Source organism: Brienomyrus brachyistius, chromosome 20, assembly GCF_023856365.1.
Source record: "Brienomyrus brachyistius isolate T26 chromosome 20, BBRACH_0.4, whole genome shotgun sequence".
Classification (NCBI taxonomy): domain Eukaryota; kingdom Metazoa; phylum Chordata; class Actinopteri; order Osteoglossiformes; family Mormyridae; genus Brienomyrus; species Brienomyrus brachyistius.
The window spans coordinates 7,111,620-7,130,393 of NC_064552.1; the positions used below are offsets into that span (position 1 = coordinate 7,111,620).

General features: G+C 38.1%; 1 protein-coding gene across 5 annotated transcripts in view; it reads right to left on the reverse strand.

The window, feature by feature from the left end:
* LOC125715535 (VPS10 domain-containing receptor SorCS1) overlaps positions 1-18,774 on the reverse strand; it is a 120,213-nt gene that overhangs the window by 49,976 nt on the left and 51,463 nt on the right. For all 5 annotated transcript variants that reach the window (XR_007384095.1, XR_007384097.1, XR_007384096.1 and 2 more), the window contains exons 2-3: positions 11,138-11,205; positions 5,244-5,343 (exon numbers count right to left, since the gene is read on the reverse strand). Coding sequence is in view for 2 of the 5 variants with exons in the window: in XM_048987197.1 (XP_048843154.1) it covers positions 5,244-5,343; positions 11,138-11,205 (168 nt within the window). In the remaining 3 variants the exon portion in view is untranslated. The remainder of the gene's footprint in view (positions 1-5,243; positions 5,344-11,137; positions 11,206-18,774) is intronic.

The window sequence follows — 18,774 nt, forward strand, 5'->3', positions numbered from 1 at the left end:
GAACTCAAGCTGATAGATAGATTATATCCAAAATCATGTCAAAAGATAATTCCTCTTTAAGATAGATATTTTAAACTTCCAGCTGCCTGTGTTCTTCGGCGCTTATGGAAGGCAGAAATAGACATACACAGGTAAAAACACTATTCAGTATGATTTAATTACTGTTTAATAAGCAGTTGGAGCCTGATTGTTGTATATACAGTCATAGCCAGCTTAATCATCTATATGACACTTGAATAGTATTTTAATCCTGTAACTCCTCTTATAAGGACCCTTGGATAAAGATTGCCTCTTAATTTGAATCAATTGTTGTATCCTGTATCAAATTTAGGCTACACAACACTGAATAACCGAATAATGTGTGTAATCATGTAAAATACATTCACAAGAAAATCTAGGCCATTGAAAACGCATAGCAGGATAGATTTCTTCCCGGGTTACGGTACTACTTACAGTAAGATGTGCGTTTATCAATTAACAATGCCTGGAACACTTAACCCAAAAATCCCCTTAGCATTTTCTTATTAGCATAATTAGTCAACATTTGATTATTTTTCTCTTAATCCTTGGCAAAACACAATGGTTCACAATAATTAAGATGCCCCCTAGTGGCACAACTTGATATCATAAAATACCAGTTGTGCCAAGTCTGACAATATTCGGTTGCTAAATAGTAGATCAATATGTTCTTGGACTCTTGAACCTGAATAGCCAAAAAAATTGGTTTTACTTGTAAGTCTACTTTAGAACACTAGAACAAAGCGCAAACTATAATGCTACATGTTCTGAGAAATGTGGATAGTCTATCCTGATTCAAAGTCCTCAATGTGTGGAGGATGCAACAGGTAAAGTAAAAAATAAATAAATGAATAAAAGACAGTTCTTGAAGTTGTTGAACAGAACCACAATGCTGTCTGGAGGTATTTTCTAAGACGACTGTTATGAAATTCTTACGGACAATATGCACATTGATTGTTTTAATTCTCCATCAACCTTGCACTGAATTTACCCATTATTGTGTATTGACCAAAGGACCATAGTTAGAAAGCTTTATATATGCCTGAATGTTCCAGCTAAAAGAGCTGCATGTGTTAACAGCACAACTATTAAATGTACTAATAAGTATTTTAAATTCTTTATATTCATGCAAGGAAGATTCCTGAGACGCAGATCACACTGATCGTCCCCACTGTGCCGGTTTCATCCCCTTTGTGGGTCTTAAATAAGAAGCACAGCCGCAATTGTAATTTGACCGTTACTCTTGAAGCCATGCATCTTTGTATCATTATGTCAGCTTGAAGAATGTTGTAGATTTAAATTATATACCTTGCATGCGAGTAAAATCCAAACTTAATTTGAAGCTTTGGGTTAAAGGTCATTTTAACAGGGACAAAACTGGATGTTAAAAGCCCCCATGAAAGGAAAGCAAATGTCACCAATCGACTTGGGATGCCTGATCAAATGTCTCATCTAGGAATGAAAAAGCCGCAGCAGAAAAGTTATGAAGCTGTGATTCGGTGAATGTGGGGCAAGTGATATACAAATGTCATGAGGCTGAAAGTATTTACTTGTTCTGGCGTACAGACAGACAGACAGAGAGACAGAGAGACAGACGGACAGATAGATAGATAGATAGATAGATAGATAGATAGATAGATAGATAGATAGATAGATAGATAGATAGATAGATATAACTTTGGGTTGAGCATTCTGGGGGATTTAGGTCTCCACCTATTTAAGGGGATCCAGGGCCAGTATGGGCTGGTTTTGATTATGGCTGGGGGGATGACACCCCATTAATGCTACTACATGCAATAAATAACTATTGCAATTTTTAACTTCAATCCCTACAATTTCTGTTATTGACATATCTTGTTATGTATACCTTTATATTATGCCTAAAGGCTGACACATTTCCCTTTTCATTCCAGTTTGTTCATTTCGTTGCATTACTTCCCCATGTCCCTTACGTGCAGCACATCTCGCATGGAAAATGTACTGCTCTTATGCTTGGCAACATTTCTGAGAGACATTTTCACGACTGCTAGTTACCAGGGAGCTATAAAAAGCATGCCTGCTGAAATGTGGGTATGGTTTCCTCTCAAGGCTGATTTAGATTGCCATTGTGACACATGGTCAGGGGAACATCCACAGATCTGTCAGAAACAGAACCGAACTCAAATGAAAAAAGTTAAAGTTAAAGACAGCAGTATTTTCAGTACTCGTGTATGGGGTATTCCGCCCAGAAATGCTGTAGAATTTGTTTACTTCGTAAAATCATCAGTCTACTGCATAAACATACATAGTATAAAAACTATTTATCAGTACTGTTTACATGATATACGTTATCTATGATTATTTGTTCATTTCTGTGATTAACCGTTTTTTCCTCTTCTGAAACACCAATCCCTTATTGTAATGCAATTCTCTTCTTGCAAGAGTACAGAATAGACTTCAAAATATATGAATCCTAACTATTTGTCATAACTAAGTAAATATATTATTTTGGTAACACTTTACTTGAAGCTATCATCTACAATGAAATTATAGACACCTTCATAATGCATTACAAAGCATCCATAATGCATTATAATGGTCGATAAAAGAATTAATAAAGCATTACAGCACAATCTAATGACAGTCATAAGGCATTATAGTGTTGATTATAATACATCATAAGCTTCAGTGATGCGTTACAATGCTCCTTAATTCTTATACAGACCATTATAATGCGTTACGGATACTTTCACTATAAATTGACAGGTATGTCCACGTTGCACATGATAGTTGTATGGTTGCTGGCGACTTCTTTGTTGGGTATATGGTCATATCATTTGTCTGGCACATGTTCCGAAATGTATTCGCACATTCTCCAGTGCATATAGCTGGCCGCCATGTTGTGTCTCTGTGAATAATCCAAAACAACTGACTCGCATCTTCTTCCACCTTATTGCACGTCTTGCATGTTCTTCTGGTCGTATCTGGTGTTTTGCGTAACTAGTTCAATGGTTGGTTTTAAGGTAGTCTGGGAAAAATGTAAGTGAATGAATATGAAGTCCATTTAAACTGTGGTACCTTAAATCCGACAAGTTACCCCTAGAAGCCAGTAACCCCGCTTCGTAGTACAGGCCGCCGGACTGGGATCAGGTTCTCTGTGTCTCCTTTGAGAATGGAACTATGTAGCTATGCCAAGGATGCTGTCTTGTTGACTGCTGGGGTCTCTCGCTCTTGGTGGAACTGTCCATGCAACAGCTTGCGCTACAGCAGTTCTGTTTTTTCACTCTATATTGGACTTTAGCTGAATTCATTAGCATTGTGAGCAACTGCATTCTGTTTCGTCTTGATCCTTTAGCTTCCTTCCGGAGAAAATACTTCAATTTGCTTATGTCATGCCCCCTCACTAGCCTAAGTTGCCTTGCATAGGTAACTGTACTAAAGTCTGTGGATGTAAGCTTTCAGGTAAAGGATACCTCTGATTGTGATCTCGTGTGACTTCCAAACCACCTTTTCAATGTATGTCCTTAACAAATCCACTATTCAATTCAGTTCAGTGCAATTTTATTTGTATGGTGCATTTTCATAAGGCTACATTGTCTCAAAGGGTGTTACATTGTTCCTGCCTAATGCCCCCAAAAAGCAAGGCAGAGGTGATAGTGGCAAGGAAAAACTCCCTAACAGGAATGTTTTACTAAGCTTAGCTTTACATCGTTATGATACCAGCTGTGGCAAGATGAAAAGGAAAAAGACATAATTAATAAACATGTTGGTGTTATTGGGGGAGGGGAGCTTTGTTGCTGAAGAGGTCTGGGTGATACTTTCTGCTGTAGCACTTAATTAAAACCATGGTAATCATTTACAGCATGGTTAGAAACATGGCACCTGCAGAGAGGAGCTGCACAACGCGATCAGGCTGCCTGTGGTGGAGCCGGGTATTTGGGATGCGGGTAAATCACAAAGCTACGACAGTAATGTTATTATGTCTGGCGTAGTGGTTCCATCTGGAGAGCAGAGCAATACAGTGTATTGGAAAGAAGGCAAGTTTGCACAAGATGAGACACAATGAGTCTGTCATAAAAAAGTAAAAGAGCATGGAGAATGACTGTAGTCAGAATTCAAGGCTGCTACATATAATCGTGATCACTAGTTATGGAGTCATATCCGAGATACTGAAGAGGATGTATTATTATTGTATTTTTAAGGGATATACATCTGAGATGGAGGTAGAAAAGGGAAGCGATGGCACATTTTTTTAGGCATTGAATAATACAACCTCAGATGCATATTCTGCTTCTCAGGGCTTGTTTAAAGCGTCCCTTAGAACAGCAGAGAAACTGCAATGTCCTCATAATGTCAACGACAAACAATCCACCAAGTATCTGTTTTCTGGGGGAATAAAAAAAATTCTATCTGCTTTGAAGTTTTCTTTATTTTCCCTCCAAAAAATTCCCACCCCAAAAAAGATTTTACTGCCTGGAGAGAAGTAAGATGTACACCATGTTTATAAATGTTACGGAATCATTTCTGTTTCAGCTAAAATGAAGTTGTTTCTCAGTGTGTTGACAACATTACATTTAAGCTTCCAGAAAAAGCAGTACTTAGGTACAGTGTGAACTCAGTTACCAGAGCTCATTATGTCCGGCATCATGCAAACAGCTTTAAAACAATGCTACCCTTATGTATGACAGAGAGGAAGTAAATTCCAGTGTGAAGAGTCAATGGGACTACAGTGTAATTAGGATAAAAACAATATGGACTATTTCTTACACTTTAGACTACGCATTGATTAAAATTCTCAATCTTTTATGTAACATTGTTTGTATGTCATAATTCATGGTAGTCAACTCCTGATCTCATTAAAATCTAGCTTAATATTATTTGCATGCACCAATTACAGCCTTTCACAGCTCATATTACAACTTCAGGTAGTTGAGTGGAATATGAAATTTGACCTAGACGAAATCTCAGTAGTTTTTCAAAATCATTCATTGTTCCTGTCCCAGAAGTTTTTGACATGCACATACTGTAAAAATGTCATGTATGTTGATCCTGTGGTATATTGTAGCATATATTTAACATAGAGACAGTACAGTGTAATTTATTCTTAAAGGAGATTAATAATTAGATTTTTTTCCAATCAAACTTCCTTGTCATTCAACAGTTTTTTAAAAAAAAGAATAGATTATAAAATGATGTGTAATACTTGGTTAACATTCTTTCCTTAAATACAATAACATGGATCTTACCTTTCTCTTGTTATTGGGACTGACGTACAAGTAGCTCAGAATGGTTTTTGCCCCAACTTTATCATTGAGTTTCTCATAAGTTGTTCCATAGTCTGTAGACCTGAAAATTAATGGGAATCTCATGAACATTTTAAAATAACCTTTTGTAAAAAAAAAAAAACATTGAAGTGAATAGGCCAAGAAATAGCATTCATATTTTGAAGCAATTGAACTGCATTTTCTTTAGATGTTTTACAATTTGAGACATGTAAAATGGCTACCAAAAAGTATTTAGGTATTGAACTGCTCAGTTCTCAAACACCTGAATAAATTCAAGTACATTTTATAGTCCATCCATCCATCCATCCATCCATCCATCCATTTTCCAAACCACTTATCCTACTAGGTTGCACGGAGTCCGGAGCCTATCCCGGAAGCAATGGGCACGAGGCAGGGAACACATTTTATGGTATTTATTAATATTACGACATATATAAAGAGTATATGCACAAAATTCTATCTATAACTACATAACTACTATCGAACACCTTCTTATTAAGAAAAGCTATAATACATTAACCGCTGATTCAATTACACACTTTACTGATAACTGTATATTTCAGTAATATAAACTATATTACAGTTATAACACTGGTGAAAATGGAGGGCATTAACACATGGAGCGTGGCATATAATATCATCTTGCTATCGATCAAGACTCTTATAGCCCAGAGGTCAGTAAAAGGCTTTATGGTGTACTTTTGGCATTCCATTTGACTCTCTACATGATCACAAAGACCTAGCATATGACAAGACTCTAAGCCCTAGAAAATCAGAAACGATTTTACGGTTTAATTAGAAGATAAATAGCAGATTATGAGAGAATATTTCAGTCTTGTATAGCTTTTCCAGATTCAGTCTCTACCTGGGGTAGTTATGTGCATAACCGTTAAGAAGACAATAAACTGCACTCACATGTAAACACAATAAGACCTGCATTTCTGATTAAGCTACATACCGCATTAGCTTCTTCATGCTTATGATGATTCAGTAATTGCTGCACATACTGTAAGGTAGCAGTCAAAAGTTTGCACATACCTGCCTATAGAAAGGTTAGATCAACTGTTTTCTACATTTTAAAATTATTATAATGCCATCAAACCTATAATATAACATATATGGATTATGCATTGACTAAAAAGGCATTAAAAAAATTTAATATTTGCTGGGGGGGGGGGCAGCTCTACGGGTTGGGACTCGGTTGGGTTGTTGGTTCAAATCCTATGGTGGACAGAGTGATCCCACCATTGGGCCCTTGAGCGAGGCCCTTAACCCCAAGTTCTCAGGCACTGGCTAACTCTACTCTCTCCTCTATGCCAGTTACATGAGGCCTCCTGCGATGCCTTTCCAGCTGTCCTGAAGGAGGTCCCACATAAATGCTGAGCAATAACTTGCTGCTTTTCCCTCACTCTATGCTTTTGATTATAATATCTAAAATAATATGGCATTATTTAAACCAGAATGCTTATTTGCAAATTACTGATTATATAATACAAGGTGAAAGATTACTTCGAATTAACTGTACAATAAATGAGCTTTAATAAATGAACGAAATCATGTGTCATTAGTGTATATATACAACACATACAGAGGACCCTGTTTAATATTAGTACTCATAAGCCTTGATTTCTCAATCCTAACTAAATGCTGACAAAGAAAACACTGCATGAATATAAACCTACAGAAGTATTTCTACTTAAAAATGAAATAAGTCTAATGAAAAAATGACCATGGTGCAGTAATCATTTAGTCATTAAAGAGGCATTCACTTATGAAGGCATTTCAGCATATCTTGACTTAGAAAAATGAGACCACGCATTACTGTGATAAACAAATTAAAGTAATATAGTTTCTGTTTTGAAAACAGATTATAATTGCTTACTCTACGCTTACACTTGAAAATGAATAATAGCATAGTTGTGGATTAGTAGTGTTGAAGTTACGTCATTAGCTGAAGAAACAGTAGTACTGTAGCTTACTGCTATATGTGTGACACTGTTTGCTGATTCATTAGCGTAAATGTTACGGCATACAGTTTAACCCACATACACTTCTTCTTCTTCTTCTTCTTATTATTATTATTATTATTATTATTATTATTATTATTATTATTAGTTATTTTTCAGTGTAAAGGTTAAAGTATTGGTGTGTGAGTGTGCCCTGTGATGGGTTGGTGCCCCATCCTGGGTTGTTCCCTGCCTTGTGCCCTGTGATGGATTGGCGCCCCATCCTGGGTTGTTCCCTGCCTTGTGCCCTGTGATGGATTGGCGCCCCATCCTGGGTTGTTCCCTGCCTTGTGCCCAGTGATGGGTTGGCGCCCCATCCTGGGTTGTTCCCTGCCTTGTGCCCTGTGATGGGTTGGTGCCCCATCCTGGGTTGTTCCCTGCCTTGTGCCCTGTGATGGGATGGCGCCCCATCCTGGGTTGTTCCCTGCCTTGTGCCCTGTGATGGGATGGCGCCCCATCCTGGGCTGTTCCCTGCCTTGTGTCTCACAACCAGGCTCCAGACCCCCCATGACCCTTAGTATGACAAGTGGTTACAAAAAATCGATGAACTGATTGGTTAAAGTATCACATGTGTTTTCCTCGCATGATTTGTACTTCTTTCCTTTTCACAACGGATCCCGCTATTACCATGTACTGCAATTAAAAATCTGATCTTCCTTTTCTCACATTTATCTGTGGCAAAGGGAAATATGTGCCAGATATGCTGCAACATCACGTCCTGAAATTATTTTCTTGTTACGTTACTTAAGATACTATCAATTACTTCCCCCAAGACTTTCTTTACAGCCTTAATTTATCCTTATATTCTTATTTATTTTCACCGCAGTGAACTCCACTGACATCTGTGTTAATGTGCTATGTATTTTACTTTGACATCTTCTGAACTTTGGATTAATACTTAACGACATTCAGCATAATCATTTTTCATATATGTTTGACATACATTTATTTGTAAATCATTTGCACACATGAAAGGGTTCGCATTTAGGCACAGTGGATCGGAAGGCAGAACTTCTGTATCACACCTCCAGCAGTGCGTAATCAGAACCTAAACCTGCATGACTCTCTCTCATTGCGTTGTGTGAGATTCCACCAGAATCATGCAGTTAAACGAACCGTTGTCACTAGTATAGTGTCTCTAGTGAGTGTCTACACCCTGCCATGGGCCCGCATCTTATCCGGGGTGTTCCCCTGCCATGGGCTAGCATCCTATCCGGGGTATTCCCCTGCCATGTAGCCCATGCTGCCTGGCATAGGCTCCCGGTTCCTGGCTCCCCATGACACTGTACTGGATCGGTAGTTGAAAGATGAATAGATAGATGTTTTTTTTTTTCATGTTGGGCGTGATGTCTTGGGAGGGAGAGATAGGTCAAAGATTTGTTCGTATTGATTAGTTACACTTGCCCCTTTATATGATTTCCATTTTCTGTCTCGTTGGCCCAACTCCATCACCCCGAAAAGGGGAAAGACTCCAAATACACCTGCTCCTTCAGCACAATCCCTGTGGCAGGTGGTTGTGTTCCTGGCCTCAAATGAAGATGCACCCACAGTGCACTGTAGGTGGCAACCGCAACTTAAAATAAGTTTAAAGTGTGCTTAAGTTTTCTGGTTTCTACAGGTCCTTAGTAGGTCCTTTTTGCTGCATTTGTCTCTTGAGCCTCTCTAGTCACTTTCACTTCATCCCTCACAGGCACCCTAATAATCCCTAGATTGAATTATCATAAGCAATTATTACATCATTTTAAGTCTCATGATTTGAATCAATACTAATTTTCTCCAATAAATGCAACTATTACAGGCATGGTGAAACATGAACTGATTGCACTTGGACCATATATATATATATATATATATATATATATATATATATATTTTCCTTTTCTCTCTTAATCATACACGTATCTACCAGGGAGCACTACATTTGCTGCCGTGCCTATTTATGTTTTTCGTCTGAGGGATGAAGAGAAATAATGATTTCGAAGCCACACATTTCTGATGATTAATGTACAGTCACTTAAATGCCAAAAATCCATTAAATCAATTTCTGGTCTTATGAGTGGATTCAATTTTCTTCTGCCATCACAAAATGCCATGAGAAATACCATAAGAAGCCGTAAGTGTGTTACGAAATGGATGCTGAAAATAACCTTGGAGAGAACAGCTCAATAATGTCCTTTACCCATTATTCTCAATTAGCAGTCGCCGCAGTGAGAAATGCTGTTCAACAATACATTCAGAGATTTCCTCACCATTTATAATCTATCTTCAGGTTACAGTACGTGCAAGTCTGACTGAAGGATTATCTTGCGAGGTGAGATGATGCACATACATCAACTTTCCTTATTACTTGGCTTAAACATACAGTATAATTCGATATACAAGATACTGGAGGTGGGAGAGTGACTGTCTTAAACAATACTATATAAACTGATTCTCAACAAGCACAAACATATTTAAGATTAAGCACAGTAATAACACAGCAGCCTTTTCTGCCTGAAAAGAACTAATTTTATTTCTAAATTGGCCTCATATACTATGTGTGAAAAGAAAAATGGAGACTATTCAAGCACTTTGATTTTTGGCAACATGTTATTTAAATTCATTGTGGAAATATAAACATTTTGTGCATATACAGGATATTTCGGCACATTATATATAAATGAGTCATATCTGGATTGTCATCTTATATCATTCCTTTCAGAACATGCCCAGCAACCCATTGGTTACAGTAAAAACGAGCACCATTAATCCCATTTAAACCACAGTATTTACATTTTGTATAGTGGTTGGCAAAGCTGTGGCTGGCATTATAAAGAATAAGCATTATCAAAGACCCGGTTCCTAGCGCAAACTAAAGAAATTACATTGTTAGATAATGCAGCAGAGTAATGTAATTCTCAAGCCCAGTATCTCACCCTCTCTCGCTATAAAATTTGATACAATGTAAAGAATTGCACAGACTCTAAAAGAACCTTCTGCAAAACAAGGAGAGGTTAGCGCTGGTTCAGAAGGCTGTCAAGAGCTGCGGTCACCCTTGTGAATAACCCCCAAACTGGATTAAGGCAGGGTACGAAAATTGCCACTTCTACGTACTACTGGGGAATTGATGAAGTTTGCCTGCTGATAAAAGACACTCCATGCTCGCACCTGAAAGTTACTCAGCTAGTCCAGTATATTAAGGTCCAACACTGGATCCACACACTTGTTTTCTGGGCCTAGTCAATTAGCGACTAAAATGGTCACAACATGATTTACCCAGCAGCTGCAATCAGGGGATACAGGGCCTGAGCTGGAAGTACACTTGACGTTCGGATTGCAGCCTATGCTTTCTATCCATTGCACGAGTTGTTACTGAAGCAGTGTGTCCTGAACTGTTATCAGTCATGATCTGGTTAGATTTTACAGAAGCTTTAGGGTCGCGAGGCCATTACCTAGAACACAAGCAGCAGAAGTCTTCCTGAGGTGCGTGGAATAGCCCCTGAAACAACCTGAATGGTTATGATGGAACAGAACCCTACACACGTGACTCGTCTGTTCTCTTTGATATGACACAAGAAGGAGAATTTTAAAGACGCCATCATTATTTCTGTTCTACCATTATACTTAGTTGTTGTAGTAGTGGAATAACATTCTGGGAAGTCAGGAAAACTGGACACTTAGAACGTTTCCATACCTTAATCGTAACGTTCGGTAACCATTTTTGGGACAAAAATTATATGGCCAGTTGACGCATTATATATTTTTTTTCCATCCAGAATTTGTTTAGAGCAACATAACTTGGAACGGTTTCTTCTAAATGCCTTTATATTTCCAAATGAATTTTAAGCATGAAAATAACCTTTTTCTTACCTCCACAGGGAACTCTCTGTGACACTGCCCAAGTTGAAGTCGAACAGCTTGGTTAGCATAAGAATGACCTGGGGAAAGAAAAAGAAGTGGTCAAGATTTATTATGACCTATACTTAATGGAACTGCACTGCATGATTATTACTGAATTGTATGGTTTTTTCACTTCTACTAAATATTCATCATTTTTCCCTCATGAAAAAAGAACAGAAAGAATCTCAATAATATTACCTCTTTGTAAGGTGTGCATAATGTATTAACACCTGTAGTTCCGTATTTAATGCTGGAAAGCGCCAAATCTTAACAACAATTTATTTACTTTAAAGGCCTCAAAAACCATGGCTTGAGATTATTCTGGCTGTTAACAAGCATTAACGCTTAGCATGCGATAAAACACAAACTCTAAAAAAATAAGATGCTATGTCACAGCAGAACACATTACGATGACTCTGAGCGATACGTCGATGAGACGGGCCCAGTCTAGTGTAACCGCGTCTAGGCTACCGCACCACTTGCCCAACTGGTTGTGTGCATCTGTTTGTTGTTTTGGTGTAATTGGGACTGGAATGGAGCTGGAACGTAGGCTGAATGTCATGCGTAGGTGTTCATTTTACACCGTAATAAGCTGCATCGCCAAGGTGACCCTCCCTCGGAATAAGGATGCAGGCGGGATCCTGCCCATATGAACAAATTCTACATTTTGAGTAATAACTAATTAACATTTAAACCTGTGAAAAAAAGTGTAAAAAGCATTTCAAAAAAGTTACAAAGAATTCACTAAGAAGTCATTTGTATGTTATGACTTAAGCAAGGATTTCTGTCTTTATAAAACTGAAAAATGCACTACATTCCTTATGTGACTGGTTAATTATTTGAAGTTCATAATTTAATAATACTAAGTTAAATTTAAATACTAAATACAATAAATATTCTTTCACACCTGCAAAGTACGAGCAATTTGAAATTGGGTCAGCTGAAATCTACAGGGAAAATAGACTGAACATCTGATTCTCCCGGCAGCGGGATAAAAGTAAGGAATGTGAAATAATTTACTTTATGACTGAAGATTCTTATTTTTATTTATTTATATATTTTTTTAAATCTATCGTACTTTGAGCATAAGAAAATGAGAATTGTAAATGTTGTTATTCTACTCCTACGTTTTTTTTCCCCTTCCCTTCCCCAACATGTACCTGGGTTATAAAACTTCAAAAACTTTTTTCTAGGTCATTAGGTAAAGGAAAACTTTTGGGAAGGAACTTTCTGTGCATGTATGAGCCTTAGTTTTTTTTTTTTTATGTATGTGTTTAATGTTTTATGGTGAAGGTGTTACAGGCACATGTCAGAAATTCCAGCGCACACAATAAACATTAGCAGCATGGTTATGGAATGCTGTGGGTGTTGAATGTGTGTTTCCGTATTTCATTGGAATACCTGGTTGGATCCCCACCCCCCCAAAAAAAAGGAATCTGTCAAATGGACACATTCACGACCTTGAGTGAAATAAATAAATGGATTCTTTTGAAATCTTGATTTTCTGAAGCTGATTGAACACCATGCAAACAGACGCCCTTCTTTGCAGAATTATGTTACAGAAGCATCTCTGTAGTCATGGCGGCGACTTATCATGAGCAGCCAAGGCTCTACCAAGTCAAAAAGGAAAGGAGTTATTTTAATTAATAGTGTCTCAAAAGGTTCAAGTCAGCCCAACCTTCCCTTCGTGGAATCGCCCAAAGGAATGAAAAACCTTAAATGTCTAGACAGACCAGTGAATGCTAATTACGAAGTATTTGGCTACATGCACTGGTCAGTGAATAATCACACCTTTTCACTTTTTATTTTTTTTTAATTTTACAGTGCTGGATTGGTCAATAGGAAGGGGTGTGTCAGTGAAGTGGAGGCACAGAGTAAGTCAGGAAATATTAGTCTCTGTGTAAAGAGGTATTGCATACATTCATTACCTGAAGGACATGGTGCATATGAGCCGTCTGTTACCCACATATGGAGACTAATGTAGGCGGCCATCAGCAAGTGTCCGCGTCAGATGGTCTCCCACTGGATAGTGCATATGCTCCTCCTCAAAGCACGCCAATTAAGCCTGTGTGTGCTTCTTGAACTATAAATAATTCCTCCCTGTTAAGGTTGTTTAATAGGCCAATTCATTGCATAAAGATGCATTCTGTTTTACATAAATAGTGATAATTTACTTCGAATTAGTAACTAATATCATGTCATTTTCATAAACTCACATCACATTATTTATTCTGCACATTGTGCCTGTGATGTAACTTGTAATTATTTCCCCTCTCTATCTGGATTTCGCACTAATTGAAGCAGAAAAAAAGATGGGAAAAAAAAATAGAAAACTGTACAAAAACACATAATTGCGACATGTCTGGAACAAAATAATCCATAAACGCCCACAGAAATGTGACTTTGCAAAGACATGTAACTTTCATATTTGTGGGTCGTTGTAGCACTGTAATGTGAAAAGTCTTTAATAAAAATCATAGGCATAGCTTGGCTACATGCTAAGATTTGCTGTTTTTATCATTCTAGCCGAAAGCGAGCACTGCTGACATATAGTATTGTACTGCAAATGAGCAAAAACAACCAAGATCTGAGTAACAAGAATGTGTACTGGAGCAAAATGAGAGTAGGTTCCATTTAAATGTTAGTTTACAGGCAAATATTTGGTTGAATATCTGTAAAATAATCCGGAATTGATGAATTTGACAACTATCTAGGGCAGGGGTCACCAACATGGTACTCGCGGGCACCAGGATGCCCCTGTTTGATGCCCGCGCCCCCCCCCCCCCGCGAGCACCAAAGAGAAAGGGGAAAAAAAATCAGAAGAAATACTTGTGCTTGTATTCCATTACATTAGTTATTTACAGTAGTTTAAATATTTCACTACTTTTCTTATGAAACAGATGCAGATTAGCTATTTAGCCAGATACGCTGAAGAGTTATTAATATAAATGAACTGACGAAATTTGTTTTCTGCTCTTCTGGGGGGTGGGCAGCAGAATCTTGCCAAGGATGCCAGGACACCCAAGCTGGCCCTGATATCTCCTATTAGAATGTTCTAGGTTCAGGAAACGGATGATGCTGGAATGGTCAGATTGCGAATTAGATACAAATAACTGGAAAGTGGGGCTATTTATTATGTTACGTGTTTATTTATTATGTCACATATAATTTATTTAGTGACTATCCATCCATCCATCCATCTTCCAGTCACTAGTCAGCATATGACACAATGCAGGAGTATACCCTGGACAGGGTGCCATTCATTCTGCAGGGTAAACACACGATCACACAATATGGACAATTTAGAAATGCTGTTTCACCTAGATCAGTGTTTCCATTCCTCGGGGACTCAGAGTCGGTCCATGTTTTTGCTCCCTCTCAGTTCCTGCAAAAATGTGGACTGTCTATGGGCCCCCGAGGACTGGATTGGGAAACACTGACCTAGACCAACCATGCACAGCACAAGGACAACCCCCAGCCCTGGTGGGGTGGGGTAATGCTCCCTACTGTGCCTTACTTGAAATAAAAACATTCGAATTGTGTGCTTTTTATGGTTTGTTTTAACCAAATTACTGATTACTTTTCATTGCAAAACCATCTTCCACAAAACTTAATTATCATCTTCATCTTAATATTAAACATTATTAGTATAATATGCAGTATTATAGTATTGATTGAGAGTATTGACTTTTGATCGTTTTATTGGTTCTTGGCCGATTTCCTTTTGACTCAGATTGCTGGTTGTGAATCCATGTAGGGCACTCTAGACACTCAAACTGGATGCCTGATTAGAAACGTTTTTTCTTCATTACACTCCTAGTGTTTAGCAAGCATTTTGTAGGCAAAGGGTATGGCGGTCACTAGTGTCTAATTCATTGAAATGCTAAATGTATCCCATCTGTTCGCATATGAGAAGCGATGCCTTCATCAAAGGGCAACTATCTCCAGCACAAAAAAAAAAGTAACACATTCGCCATTCCTGTAACTTGAAATAAATGTTCAACAATAGTCACAACTCAGTCAGCGTGCAGTTAAAAAAAAAATTCTGAATCTCACAGAAACCTTAATACATCATAACACAACTTGGCAGGTTCCAGAGGGACCTCTGGCAGCTGGGGGGAGAGATGTTTTGATAAGCTGCCTTTCATAGTGTTCTTCTCAAACTTTAAGGTGTGTGTAAGGTCACGGCCTAAAGACCTGTCTGGTTATAACATTACACACTGTGGTTCTGAAGGCCCCATAATCACAAGGAGCACATTTGCCTGGATTGCATCATTCCTTTCCAAGACATGCCATGCATATGCCTTGAACTGTCAAGGACATCCCATAATGCATAATAATGACCTTGTCTGTCTGGTTGGGAAGAGTGTCTCCCAGGGTGACAATGTATCATTGGGTGTCCCCATCAAAGAGAAAAAATATATATATATCAGTCAGAGTTATACACTTGAAAAGCATGACGCACTTAACTTGGACAGTGAATTCCAGGAGGACGGAGTTTTAATCCATAACCATTACTGCTTAACTTCATAGAATTTCCCGCTGATCACTTCTGGAAGCAGACCATTACTTATCCACTGTAGCCTCTTTGTGTACTGAGTGGATTACTTAGTATGTACACTTCCGTAGTAAAATTCCCTCTTGAATATTACTCAATATGTTTCTAATCTATCTATCTATCTATCTATCTATCTATCTATCTATCTATCTATCTGTCTCTTAATAATCTCATCAAAAATCGTATCTTATTAATGTCATTGGAAAATGAAAGCACACTGCTGTGTCTGTAGTATTGACTTCTTCAATTAATCAGTGCATTTTTGAATTCTTAGTTTGATCCATTATCATACTATGAATAATGCATACTTGAGCGAATGCAGGGGCAGGAAAAAATGCTTTTAAAAACAGGTTATTCCAAACAATAAATCACCGCTTAGTACCTTTCATGGGCGCAAGCACTTGACATACTTAATTCTAGACAGATTTATTTTAAAAGGATAATAGGAGGTTTGGGTCATAAGTGCCGAAACAAAGGATCCACCCCCCCCCCCCCCCCTTACCTGACCCCCATCACTCCCTCAGCACCCCCCCCACCCAGGATTCTGAGTTCAAACCAGCACAGGCAGAATGTCAAGCTTCGTTAAAGTTGCTGTTTAGCTTGTGTTCAGACATTGTTCGGCAAACGTGCTGTAGAAAACAGAGTCGCACAGTCAGTAGATTAAACGCAGGGAGGACCGGAAGCAGCATCCCACACACCTTAAGCAATTGCCACTCGCTTACTTTTTCAGGTGCACATGCTGTGGCATTAGAAACATCAGAAATGAATTTCCTGTATTGCATAAGCACTACTCTATTACTGATTTAAATTCATGCAGCAAACTAGCTCTTTGGTGCCGTGCTCCTCTATCTTTCCATATTCCCTTGCCATGTATTCCATTCTTTGTTAACTATATCACACTTTAACTAACAGTTCCAACCACAAGTTCTAGGTAACACTGCTGATTAATGTGGAATGACTTCTTTTGTCAATGCAAACGTTGCACATTATATTAATATAGACAATACAAGCGACATGAAACAGCGCAGTTGGTATTTTAAAAATGCAGACGCAAAATTGATAGGATAAGCATCATGATAGTGTCTATTTACCGTGTCCCAGTGTTTGTCCTGCCAAGGAACAGCACCGACAGTTTGCACTTTACAAATATAATGGCATTGCTGCAGGTTTGCCTTTTATTCTTTGGGACGACTCTGCATTCATTTCTATGGGGAAAACTCAAATCCCAACATGACGACCTTAACCCCTACCCAGCCCTAACCTTAACCATAAGTAACCAAACTAAATACAAGACTTTTGGCATTTTTAATTTTTCTTATTTCATTGACAAATCTTTGTTGGGACCTGAAAACTGGTTTTTATTACATTGAGGGGAACATTTGGTCCTCACAATGTAATATAAACATAATCCACGCACGCAGGCATGCATGCACGCATACACACACACACACATACACACACCCACAAACAAATTACGTCCTGAATTGTGATTACCTGAATTTATCGTGTTATTTTCTCCAGCTGTGTCTGTAATCCTGCTTAATAAGAAGGCCAATGATCGGCATCATTAAAGAAATGTTTAAATATCACCGAGTTTCACACGGTTTCCAGGTCTAACAACGTGAATTTCTAGGGGTAATGGAAATACTGTGTAATCTGATTTTGCTAATTATTTAACCCTTTTTACATCTCCTTTGATGGCTAAGTTGTATTTTATCAATCAGAAACCCACAGCCTATTTAGGAAAAACTTAATTTACCGTTAAATAGAGGCAAAGATTGTCACACTGATACCGAGCAATATTTAATTCAAAGTGTACTCTGGTCAAAGCCTATTACAAAGAAAAATAGGATAGTGTAGGACACTAATGCTATGGATTCGTATTTGAAGTCAATCAATGAATCAACTAACAACGCCTAAAACCAGAAAAGTAATAATATGTCTATTCCAATCTAATCATGTGAACGATTACATGATTGGTGCCACATGAACATTTCAGAAAGTGTAAAATCAAATTGTATTAATTTTCAGTAATTGTGACCACGAACAGTACAGGACACCACATTGATGCAAAACAGATGGATGCCTAGACTTGAAGCTAGCCTCAAATGACATCTTAACACCTTAACATTTTGCGTTTCTCGAAGAAAACTAGTAGCTATTCCAAACCTCATAAAAGCTGCGGAAAAACTATGAAAATGGGGGCAAAGTTAAGGGATTGGAACCTAAGAGTTATATGGCCGTGCACAGCGGTACACTGACCTGCCTGCATAATCAGGATGTCACATTAAACTCTGTTCATTTTAATTGTAATTTTAATTGTTTTATTCAAACTAAAGTATCCCTTGCCCTCTTGATTATCTTAAGTGCTTATAGCTGCAAGACCCATATCAGCATTCAGGGAATGACCCACTCAAGCGAAATTAATTCAGGGGCTGATTAGAGAAAAAACAGGGAACACACGCGGTCCCCAAGGCCAGGGTTGGGAACCACTGGTGTAAGGTAAATGTGACAGCTACTTTCCACAGTAAGTGGAAGGATATTTTAAGCCTATTGAAAAACCAGCTTGGTTGGTTTGAATGCAGAGAAAGACCTTGAAATGAGGGCGTTAATGGTGACAGAAAGGGCACATCACCTGAAAGTTAATAGCAGTCTGGACAATTGTATCCTTGATCAAAGTGAAAATACAAAAGGAACAAATCAAGATCATTTATCTGTACAGTGAAAGATCTGTAAAGATACGTCTTGCTTTAATATACTGTATCCGTACATACTGTACATCGGTCATCCAAGGCATGTATGGGTTACTAAAACCTGGCATGAATAGGCTCACCAGTCCGACATGATTTTATTAATTTAGATATTTGCCTATTAGCTGTTATTATTTAACATATTTGAGGTTAATAACACAGATGACGTGAAAGAAAACGGTGCCATGTTCTGTAGGACACCCAATTTGTCTTCCTTTGGAAAAGGAATTTCATCGATTTGTTTAATTTCCCAAGTTTTTAAATGTGGTTGCTTGGGGCGATGCGGAGTTAAAAGCCCC